This window comes from Electrona antarctica (assembly GCF_951216825.1).
Source record: "Electrona antarctica genome assembly, chromosome: 12".
Lineage (NCBI taxonomy): Eukaryota > Metazoa > Chordata > Actinopteri > Myctophiformes > Myctophidae > Electrona > Electrona antarctica.
Genome location: NC_136793.1, coordinates 42,400,127 through 42,412,292, shown reverse-complemented (window position 1 = coordinate 42,412,292; position 12,166 = coordinate 42,400,127). Strand labels below are relative to the sequence as shown.

Here is a 12,166-nt window from a genome sequence, read left to right as displayed (position 1 = left end):
TTGTTAAAACAGGATTAACTTTAAAAAATAGGATGACAAACAAAAAGAAACTAACAAAAATCATCAGAAATAAGCAAAACAGGTAACTTCTATACATATCCAACCAACAAAAAAGAAAAATCTCTAAAACAGGAATCACATACAGTATACTGTCATTTAGATCCTGTTTTTTTTTAGGTTTAGTCACGCGTGCACTTTATTTCACCCACAGGAGTTTGTAAACAATTCTAACACTGAGCTCTGGCAGTTTTACATTTCATGTGCAATATAATACCACTACCCTTGTACCGCAAGTGTATTTGGAGTTATAACTTATTACTATTCTGTACCTTGAGTTCATTCTTATTCTTAGAATTGAATTACATTAATAATAACTAATTTATACAGCATGAAGCCCTAAAACAGATGGATCACAAATCTCAGAACATTTCTCAGAGCATTTCGGTCAAACAATAACCAGAAAATTCAGACTACACTATCACAGTGAGTCACTGTGATTTCAATTATTTAACTGAATTACTGAATTATCATTTCAGATATGTGGGAATCTCCACCCACATGTTGCCGTTTTCCCAAGCATGTTAAATATTCACTGTCACCAGCTGTTGGATGTTTGGATTGCATAGTCGTACTGTATGAATCTCTTTTAAACCAAGAATAATAATCTGATTCAAGATAAAACTTTAATATTCAAGTACATTAAAAAGGAAAAACACAGAATCCAGACTGTGGCTTTATTACTACGAGGAAATCACAGGCAGGAACATATCACCATATTAAGGTGGAAAAACAGGTTAGTTGTAAAATAGGGCCATTCCTACTACAGACATAAATCTGGGCTTAGAAAACAAATAAAAATACCAAGGCCGTTTCCCATGATTTATAAAATACCTGAAAGCAGTCTTCATACAGTATGGCACCACTCCTCAAGTCAAGTGCAAATAATCTAAGAAAGGCAATGAGAGTAAACACACAAGGGTAAGAGTGTACCAGAGTTATTAAAAATGACAAAACCTAGATAATTGCCTTGTGGCTGCTCCATTAATCTTTGAGGCTGTCAAATGTACCCGTGTGTCCAGCCGGTGCTGCAAAAACCATCAGCACTAGAAAAGGGTGAATCGTCCCTGCTTCAAAGTTTAAATAAGTTTACTTTACAAGAAATTCACATTGAAATAATGAATGTTTGTTATTGCGTAAAGGGGGCATTTGAGGAGTCACCCAGCAGCCACCCACCCAACAAATAAAAACTGAATATCATCACGCAGGTCCTCTTGACACTGCATGGGCACAATGAACAGACCCAAGGCAAATGTGATGGGAAGGAAACAGGGACGTGCTGTAGGGGTCAGCCCTGAGGTCAGGAAGAGTAAACGCTCTGCCGGTGACTTCCTGCTCTGCCCTTCGCCTTGTCGTACTTGACGGACACGATGAGGAAGACGAGCAGCGTGAGACCCTGGATGGCCGCCAGCAAAAAGAAGTAGTAGTGCAGTTGGCAGTCGTTGATATTACCTAGAGAGAGGGAAGAGGGGAGAACGGGATCACAGTTACATGCACAGCACTGTAGCATGGGAGAGCAAAGTGCTACTGGAGCAGAAAACAAGACTCGCAAGGGCCAGCATTCGGATGAAAACACAAATTATCTTTGCCATGGAAAATAAAGAAACAATGAGAAATACAGGGATACAGAGGGGGGGAAAAAAAGAATAAATCATGGCATGCTCAGTAGTGGCTGACACTACCTGCAGGGCAGATGGAAGACGGCAATGTAATTCCTTTGCTACAAGGTGCTGTTTCACATTAAAGGAATATGACTTTGAATGCAAAAGGGCGTAACCCGCTATAACTTCCTTTGGCATGTTTCCATGGTTCTGCTCTCATGCGTGGTAGACATAAAGAGCCACCATGAAGAGCACCGTGGCTTAGAACAGTGCTTCTCAACGTCTTCTGGATCAGGGCCCACATGGAAATATCTTAACGTGTTAACACAGCAGCCGAAGTGGCCAGATGGGTGGTGTCCATTCTCAGCGCATGTTTGTTTTATTGATCAATCAATCGATTGATTGTGTTCCAGCTTGGATCAATGGAACTAAACTAATATACTTTAAGTTAGTTTTATCTGCATCACATTTTTCAAGGTTTTAACAAAAATACCATTACCTTTTTCCTCTTTAATTAATATCGTATTATCATTAAAATCGTAGTGTTTTGCTAAGTATTTGGGGGCTTGCAATACCCACACGGCCCACAGGTTGAGAATCACTGGCTTATAAGTAAAATGGGGTTCTGTGAGGAAATGGGATTCCGCGGTGCAGCCTCAAGTCACAACTGTACAAGTTTCTACGTATGCAAATACATTTGACCCTGCACATAGATGTTTGTAGAAGACTGTATTGATGATGTGGGCCACAGCTGTGAGAAAACACACAGGAATGTGGGCCCTCAGCTCTGATCCTAGTCAGTGATTTTCTTTAATTCTTTGATCAGTAAAATGCCATAAAGAGAGCAAAGCATGAACGGATGTTTCCAGTCTGATTCACTGGAACCGTGGAAGGCTAATGTGACTTGTGCAGAGGAGGGTCAAACTAGAAAGACAGACCAACTTACTGACAAGGACAGCTAGAGAGAATGTGTGGAATGTGACAAGCTTGGTAAAAAAAAGCTGAAAGCACCATGTTGCCGATTTGATGCAGGGCTACAGTATGACAATACAAAGAGATAAACTACAAGAGAATTGCAGTGAGCCAATGAGCGATTTGGCGTCCATAACAATTGCCTATGACTCGTTTCAGTTTGCTGCTATTCTAACTACAAGCAAACATACTGTAATTACTAGACATGTATGTCTAGTAATTACAGTAATGTCTAAAGTAAACAACTTTAGACATTATTTACAGAAATGACTTTGCAGTTGCAGGATCCCACACAGACATGCACCTTCTTGCACTGGCCTCTGCATATTATTGTCTCCACCAGGCCGAAGGCATGGGGAGAGAGTATGTTTTGCACTCCGTCCGTGTGTCCGTCCGTCCTTCCGTCCTTCCTTCCGTCCGTCCGTTACCAGCTAATCTCCGGCACCGTTAACCCGGTCGATGCCAAACTTTGCACACACACTCCCTGGATGCCAACGATGAACCTCTGCCCCACATTTTCCAGAACGGCCTGTTATAGCGCCACCATGAGGCAGCTTTTCACATTTTTTACCTAAAACTGCACCCACGATCTGCGTGAAACGTTGCATGCACACTCCCTAGAGGCCAAGGACAAACCTTTGACCTGCATTTTCCGCATCTGCCTTTTATAGCGCCACCAGGAGGCCGACTTTTGTAAAACACATATTTTGATATTACTCCTCCAGATTCTGTCCAAAAATCTCACAAATCATTACACAGTATCTCTATGGTCTTGCAGTTTGCAAGATTTTGATCAAAAGCCACAAATCATGAACGCAGCATGCAATGTACGTGAAATCTTTCACACATTTTCTTACTAGGCTGAGGAATATATCCCACCCTTTTCACATTGGCCTGTTATAGCGCCACCAACAGCTTGATTTTTGCAAAACACATTTTTGGAACAAAATGCCTCAAATCATCCAGTTGCCATCAAAGGCGTATGAAGAAATGGCAATCGGTACACATGATCTCTGTAGTCATGTGATCAAGACGAGTCTGTTGGATTTCTCAGATTGTACACTGATTGGCTAAGATTGCCTTCCAAAGTTTTCAGGAGTGGCCCGTTGTGTACAAAATGCTGCACATGTCCTACTCATCCAGAATTATATCCTCAGAGATGCTATGAGTGATCTGGCTCTGCATTTCCTCAACAAAATGAAGAAAATTGTTGCAAAAACAAACAAAAAAACATCCTCCTAAACATTTTGCCAAACATCACACACACTCCTATCCTCCTGGTGGAGACCTGTGCCCGGAAGGGCACTTTTTCTAGTTATTACTATGACAAGCTGAGAGCTTGCAGTTGCAGGATGAGGCCAAGTTGCACCTTTATGCACTGGCCAGTATTTTTACTGTGACAAGCTGGGATTCAGTGCCTTGTTCAAGAGCATTCCAACAAAAGGGCTCCTTCACTTCCAAACAGCTTCCATCGTGCACTACCACCAAACACTACTTTACTGTTGATGGGAATGGTTGTCCTCATTTAGAAAAAAAAAAAAAAAAAACACTACAGGGGAGAACTAAACAAATCCTGTTTTCCCCAGCTAGGGTTTAACATGAAGGGCGAAGCCGACAGCCATGGTAACTCATCCATTTTCATACTTGAACAATGGACCAGTTGTGTTGCCATTAAAATCAGCTTTTCACCCCTGACCATGTAAAGTTGACATTCTAGCCTACTTTTTGAGAGGAGTATGGGTACTGGCCCGACTGCTTAGAATAGCCAGCAGACATTCAGAGGATAGCTCGTCATTAAAGGCTGTAACTGTTCACATGCTGGGCAACTGAGGGTTTGTATTACTCTTCCTGTAGCCAAGCCGATTAAAACAGCTTTGGTTCCTGTAAACCAATGCCCAGTGTGAGGCATAGTTGTATAGCTTTAATACCATACAATTGATCGGGTAGCTATAGGCTACATCATTTTCCAAATGAGAAAATATCAAAACGTGAAGCAATTTATAAGAAAGGCCACCTATTAGGTTCTCCACATGGGAACGACACAGGCAATATGGAGCCAAAGAAGGAGACGTAGGTTGGATTTTAATTGGATGAGGTGTAATGCCCCTGAAGTTCTGTCATTTCCCATGGTGGTGAATGCAGGTGGTGGGTGCAAGGAGAACAGGAAGTGGATTCTGACAGCCAAAGGGGTTCCAGACTGTAGTTTGCAGTCTACAGTAATTACACCTGTCCCTTAGAGTCAGCAGTCCTCTGGGTCAAGGGGATACCCGTGTGCTCATACAGCCAGGCTACCTACATATTTCCATTCCATTACCATCCATCCAACTCCACTACCCTTCCCGCTCATTTAGATCAGCCAACACAGTCAGGAAGGCTGTTCAAACCTTCCCCAAATCATGGCAACGCTCCACAGTGCACACATCCTAGAAGTATTCTCCCTCATGGCTCCCAAGCTGTGGAATAAACGCACTCGTCATTTTCTGCAACAGTTGCACTCCTTACTCCTCGTATCCATTCTTGTCACCTTGTTAGATGCTAGTTATTGCGACCGCACGTCACACTTACTATACAAACGAGCACTGACGCTGACACACACACACACACACACACACACACACACACACACACACACACACACACACACACACACACACACACACACACACACACACACACACACACACACACACACACACACACACACACACACACACACACACACACACACACACACACACACACACTAATATCACAGTGATATGTCAGACACTACAACTCGCTTACAATTAGCGGACCTGGCAACACTGCATCACGTCATTCCATTGGCTCCGCCGCCACCATTTTTGCCACGTCTATGAAAACAAGCCCGCAAACCCTGACTTTCTACAGCCTACTTACACACACTAACACTCGCTTACAATACGTGGACCTGGCAACACTACGTCCCGTCTTTTCATTGGCTCTGACGCCACCACGTGACCCACGGGTTTCCATGTTACATTGCCGACTTCCAGCAGCACTCATGGAAGACACCCCCCCCCCCATCTGGATCCCCTTTCACTTATTGAAACATTTGATCTTTCATTACTACCGACTAGAAACCTTGCTCATGTAGAGATTTTTTTTTCCTCCTGTGGTTCAACAATTTTGTACAAGCTCTGCCAGCATGAATGGAGGAATGGCCCACAATTGAAAACTCCACAGACTCGGACTGAATAACAATTCCAGCCTACTCCGTGGGTCCTATCCATCTAGGAGAAGGTTTAAAATATAAGAAATAGGCCAAAAAACTAAAGCCCCGTTTGAATAATTCATGAAGTGCAAAACCATGTGCTCGACGGGAGAGCGCGGGTTAGTAGTGGATTTGCAGCACGCGTGCTGATATTTCCAATCAATAATTCACTATAAACGACACTAAACTGAATGTCTACCACGGAAGTCTTAATTAACAGCAGGGTATGGCATATAGAAACTCTTCAAAAGGCACATTTAGATTGTGTGCGATAACATCGGTAAAAAAGACCCCGTTAGACTGACTGACAGTAATGGTTTCCAGACTATTAAATCAATTGAGATTAATGTCAGCGGCGAGAAGAGTGCGAACAAAATGAAAATATGGAGATTCATTGACTTGATTTACTCCTCTACCTTAAGCATGCATTATATCCCTCGTCCTCATGCGGTGGACTGGCCTTACAATTTCATTCAATACCAATTGTGTCCCTTCATTGTTACCACCTCTTCAACAGTCCGTTTAGCCTCGAGGAGTGAGCAATTTGTTCCTACGATTCCCTCTATGGTTGGAGATGTTGATAAGGATCGTTCAGCCTGAATAGTTGTGAATCAATAACACGTGCAGTGGTCCATTTATTTTTTCTTAGATCACCACTGATGTAGATAGTGAAACTCCACACTATTAATATTGTACAATGTTTTGAATTGGTTGGCTAGTTGGTTATCATCATTGGGATGATGGTACATTATCTTTAAGCATCCTCTAAGCCAGTGGTTCTCAACCACTTTATTTCAAGGACCCCCAAATTGACACTCATTAGCCTGTGGAAATAGCCTGGCTCCAGCCCCTGAATAGTTAGCCACACGCATTAAAAAAAAGTTATGTTCTTGCTATTTAGGCTCTGGTGACTATGGCGGAGTTAGCCTCGGTTGAAAAAATGATATCGCGCCTATGGCCAATCAGTGATGACGTCAAACAACAGCACCGGACCAAACATAAACAAACATGGCTGTACCCACTACGGTAACTTGCGACCGTATCGATCTGGCTATTAAATAGCCCTATGATAAATAGTTTTAGAGAAACAACAGGTTTTAGAAACATCATCATCCGACATATTACATGTATGCAGTGTTTGTTTACATGGTAATGTAGTAGCGCTTGTTGACTGTTTGTTTGGTTAGCACCCGGGTTAGCCACATTGACAACGATATCATCTGCTTTTCTACTATTTGGATTTGTCAGTGTGAACCAATCGCCGAAGACATCCGCTTTAGCAACGCGCAGTCGCCCATCCCAGAAACAGCTACCGTGGGAAGGGCTTTCAGTCTGAATAATGTAGTGAAACGAAATGAGATTTCACACCGAGTGTCAGGCTACCGCGGACACCCATTTGATGGCATTTCTATCTCTGGGACCCCAATGTATATTGTAAAATCAATGTTAATTTAACTCTGAGTGTACAAATGGAACGGGTCGATTGGGTTCGATTTGTACACTCTCCAATTGGTTCCTAACTATCATTTAGCTGGGGACCCACCGGAACTCCCTCTAGGACCACTGGGGGTCCCCGGACCCCACTTTGAAAACAACACTTATTCTCCAAGTGATTCAGAATGCCGCAGCTTGCTTGGTCTTCTCACATCTCCCCCCTTCTCTGTTCCCTTCATTGGCTCCCGGTCACTGCCCGCAGACAGTACAAAACTCTGATGCTGGCCTTCAAAGCAACCAAAGGTTGCACCCCCATATCGTGCAAGTCTGATCGGACACTACAAACCCTCCCACGCACTCAGATCAGCCAACGCAGGGAAGTACATTCACTAAAAACGTTCACTCACTCAAACTCTTCTCCCTTCAGGCTCCAAAGCTATGGAATGCACTTCCCATTGCAAAATTGAACTGCAGACTCACTCCCAATCTTCTGCCGTAGTCTGAAAATCCACCTAGACTTCATCTTAGCCCGTAGCACTTGCCCTAGCCTTGACAACCTGACAGGCGTATGCAAATGCTCAATTTATGTAATATATTGTAAATCGCTCTGGATTAAGAGCGTCTGCTAAATGCCTAAATTGTCAATCTCATCAGTATCACCCTACTTTATATAATTCCTCCTCCTCCTCTTCAGTATTCAGTTCCAATTTTGTTTACAATGTCCGCCATTTTTTCCCCCCCAAGCTGTCATGGAATGGAAACAAGCCTGGGTTTATCTAGCATCAGTATTATAATGACTCAAAGATCAAATAATTTGCATATCAGTGCCCACACCACCTCAGGACATTGTGGTACTGCTTCAGAAGCCAGCAAGAAATGACATGGACTGGTTATATCAGAGTGGTGATTTAGGCTCAAAGTACCATTAGAAATATGTTTGAGGGACATAAACAATGCGATATTAAATATTAAAAACAGTTTTAAAATGCATGTACTAGGCATGTTCCTTTAATTAAACATATTCAGGTGGTGCCGGGGATTGATAATAGTTAATAGATTAACCATAAGGTGTCCCTAATTCTAAAGTTGTATGGAACAGCCTCTGAATAACTACAGTTGTCCCTTATAGAAAAAATAATTAGCAAAAACTGCCCTAATTTCTTAGTAACATCTCCGTTTATGGAAGAGGGCAGGGGAGTTTAAGGTTTAACATTTCTAATGGTTCTGCTCTAATTTCATTACATAGTAAGTCTCTACCTCCTCTTTCCAATCCAAGGCCCCAGGGCCCACTTGGCTGCAAAATACTTTCAAAAGTACGGTGGGCTAATTATGGAAGCAAAAGACAAAACAATGACTTGCTGTAAAAATCCATTAACAAAGTCCATAAACAGGTTTTTAACACAATTAACTGCCAGGTATTAATTAATTAATTATTCCGCCACTGCCAGTGTTTTTCAGTAAAGACCCTAATTGTCATGGGTTACGGTAGGGACTGACCAATTATCGGCAACGGCTGATTATCGGCACCGATATCACAGATACCGGAAATCGGTGGAAAAACGATTTTGACTGATATTTTGGCCGATATTTGGCAGATTTTTCCTCTCTATGCAACAAGGCATAAATTAGGCGTATGTGCTCCTCTCTGCAACTGGTGCTGTTGAATGGGAATAGTCCACTGACATCATAATATACTGTACCTGTATAATATATACTGTTGGTTGGTGCCAGGATGGGACATTTGTGCTTTACAACCTGGTGCTGCTGAATTGAAGAGACCAGTTTGATTAGTTTGTTATTTATTTTCATTGTTATTTTTACAGGGGAAAAAAGCTTTGTCGTGTTTAATTTATAATTCAGTTTTTAAGTGATAACTAATTATAATGTTGCATTTGATAGAACAAAACATTTGAGGGTATAGTATTTTGTTCATTATTTAAATTTCAGTTCAATGTATAATAAATTATGTTAAATAGAGCTCCCTGCACTCCCTACACAATTAAAAAAACAATTTAAATGAATTAATATCATTTTTTAATATCGGCTATCGGTCTCTTTGTTCACTACTAATCGGTATCGGCAAAGAAAAACCCATATCGGTTGATCAGTAGTTTATGGAATGTAAACAAACGCTGTATGGTGTGACGGACGATCGTCTTTGCTTTCACCCGGAAAATACATTTTGTAACTGCGATCATTGGTTCTTTAGTTTTAGGCCGTTTGACCAAAAACGCAATTTGGGAAAATAACTCGAGATATGTCATTTTGTAAATCTGTTTAAAACCACCGTTGGCGAAGAGCAACGTTGAAAAGTAAACTACTGAAAAGACCATTGAACGTAATAATCACCATCTTTGAGAGAGAAGCATTGGTTTTGATAGGACGAAAATAACCGTTCTTGGCAGTCAATGTGATACGAGGCACGTGCTATTCGTGCTAAGCAGGTGCTAAGCAAGTGTGAGAGATCAACGTGAAGGGATGTGATACAATACTCATAACAGACCTGCCTTAATGTTATGACTTGCTTTTATCTGAAACTGGGCTCTGAGTTCTGCATGAAGACTCCAACGGATCGGACCAACAACTCTACGATCACCTTGACCTCCTCCAAAATAAGGGGTCTTTCATCAAACATGGTTGTTGAGTCAAATTACCTACAAATGGGGCCGTTCGAACACATCATGTGAGGAGAGATGTGGCAGGTCAATATCAATTTAAGGTTTGAAAATGGATCAATAACTGTAGTCCTTCAGTGCAATGTCCCAACATTTTAATGCTTCAATGCATTCAATACCACCCTCAGCTCAGAATGAATTCAGAGAGAGGATCAATGCATGTTTGCTTTTAAGAGCTACTTTCAGCAGCTGTCTTCTTCTTCGTAAAACTTTTTGATTGATGTATGAGTTTTGCACACCACCATCGCATACAGTACAAGCTGTTCACCTAGGTGCATCCACTCTGGAACCGGAACTCTCCTTTCTCCTCCGGTTATTGTTATGTTTTTATAATGGACCAAGAGTCCCAGTCTGTAATGTCTCGCGCACACACGCACGCCATTTCCGATGCATCCCGTGTAGGCCTTCTAAAACCCATATTGTATGAACCCGTAGAATACCAAAGGAGGCTGAGGAGAGCTCGTTTCAACAGAAAAAGAGGGACTTTGACCATTTGCCTCGACTGACATTAAAGGCCCCTATTAAAACATTGACATTTCATGAAGTATAATCCAGCAATTCATGAGCAGGATATGTGAATGTCAGCTCACTATGAGTGCCTGAACATGTCCTAGGCATCTGATCTTTGTCTAGTCAGTACTTACACTGGACAAAGAAAAGGCCATTTCCTTTCATGCGACCACTGCTATTTGCAAACACCAATGGCCGAAAATGAGGGAAACTGAAACACGTCCCTCGTTTAAGTACTATATTATCATGTGAGGAAGAGTGGAGTGAAGTTTGACCTTTCATTGATTTAGTCTCTGGGGTTAAAAGATCAACACTCCAATTGTAGTTATGCAGGGTGAGATGACTTTCTGCTCTGCCTGCTTTAAGAAGTACCGTACAGGAGCAACATGTCCACTGGGATGTTGTTATGGGTCAATCATTATTATACCGTACATTGACTTAAGGGGTCTTTTTTGTCAAGTGTTACATAAAGTGTGCAAATTTGCAAATGCTACAAACTATATAATAAATACCATTGCATTTAACAAACATTCAGAGGCACTTAATTCCACTTGTATCCACATGGTTAGGTTGTTCAGAAGCGGGTTTGCAGTCCGTTTCTTAACCCATTAAGACCGGGAAAGCATCTGTGTCATTTTAGATACAGGCATCTTAAAGGGATAGTTAAGATTTTTTTAACTTCAGCTGTATGAAATACTTGCTATTAATATAGTGGTTGCAACTGTATTAATTGATTGCCCGAGTCCCGTGGTGGGAGTTCTGCTCTGGTTTTGGTGAAATATTAAGTAGTTCCGGTCATTTTGTGGGGGGCACAGGGGGCCACGCATTAAAAGTAAATTAATCCACAAAAGTATTTTTTTTATTTATAAAATATTAGTGCAACTTTTGTTAATTTTTTACCCCTCTATCACACGGAACTATGTTATTTGTGTCAATATCACTACGCCACAAAAAATATTTCCATGTATTTCATACAGCTTATATCTGCAATGCTCTGGAAGGCTCTCTACTATGAGAGGTTAAATTAAATGTATATTGATGTTGATCCTTGTTTATAGGGAGTTTAAAGGGTAAGACCACTTTTTTAGAGGTTTGGGTTGTTTTCTTACCTTATTATGGTCAAACTAGTCCAGTCCAGGAGTTATTTCGCTCCATAGTGCAGTTTTACAGAAAATAGCGTTATAAAAATACCAGCCCATTGACTTACATTGTACACTGAAACAGCTCTCAAAATCACTCTTTTAGTTCGTAAACAAACACAAACAAAGTTGTTTCAGACAATATAGAGCAACACCAAACCTCATGTGGTTTTTTTTTTTCATAAAAATGTTAACTTCCTGTTGATTTTACTATATGAAGATCTGGATCCGGATCCATGGATCCAGTCCGGGTTTTCTTCTGAATAAAAATGGACAAATCAACAGGAAGTTAACATTTTTATGAAAAAAAAAAACCACATGAGGTTTGGTGTTGCTCTATATTGTCTGAAACAACTTTGTTTGTGTTTGTTTACGAACTAAAAGAGTGATTTTGAGAGCTGTTTCAGTGTACAATGTAAGTCAATGGGCTGGTATTTTTATAACGCTATTTTCTGTAAAACTGCACTATGGAGCGAAATAACTCCTGGACTGGACTAGTTTGACCATAATAAGGTAAGAAAACAACCCAAACCTCTAAAAAAGTGG

At 41.2% G+C, this 12,166-nt stretch overlaps 1 protein-coding gene across 1 annotated transcript in view; it reads right to left on the bottom strand.

Annotated features, from left to right (window-relative positions):
- Positions 1 to 669: 669 nt before the first annotated feature.
- slc15a4 (solute carrier family 15 member 4) overlaps positions 670 to 12,166 on the bottom strand; it is a 48,518-nt gene continuing 37,021 nt past the window's right edge. Inside the window, exon 9 of the mRNA XM_079517312.1 lies at positions 670 to 1,509. Coding sequence (XP_079373438.1) covers positions 1,358 to 1,509 — 152 coding nt within the window. The 3' untranslated portion in view covers positions 670 to 1,357. The remainder of the gene's footprint in view (positions 1,510 to 12,166) is intronic.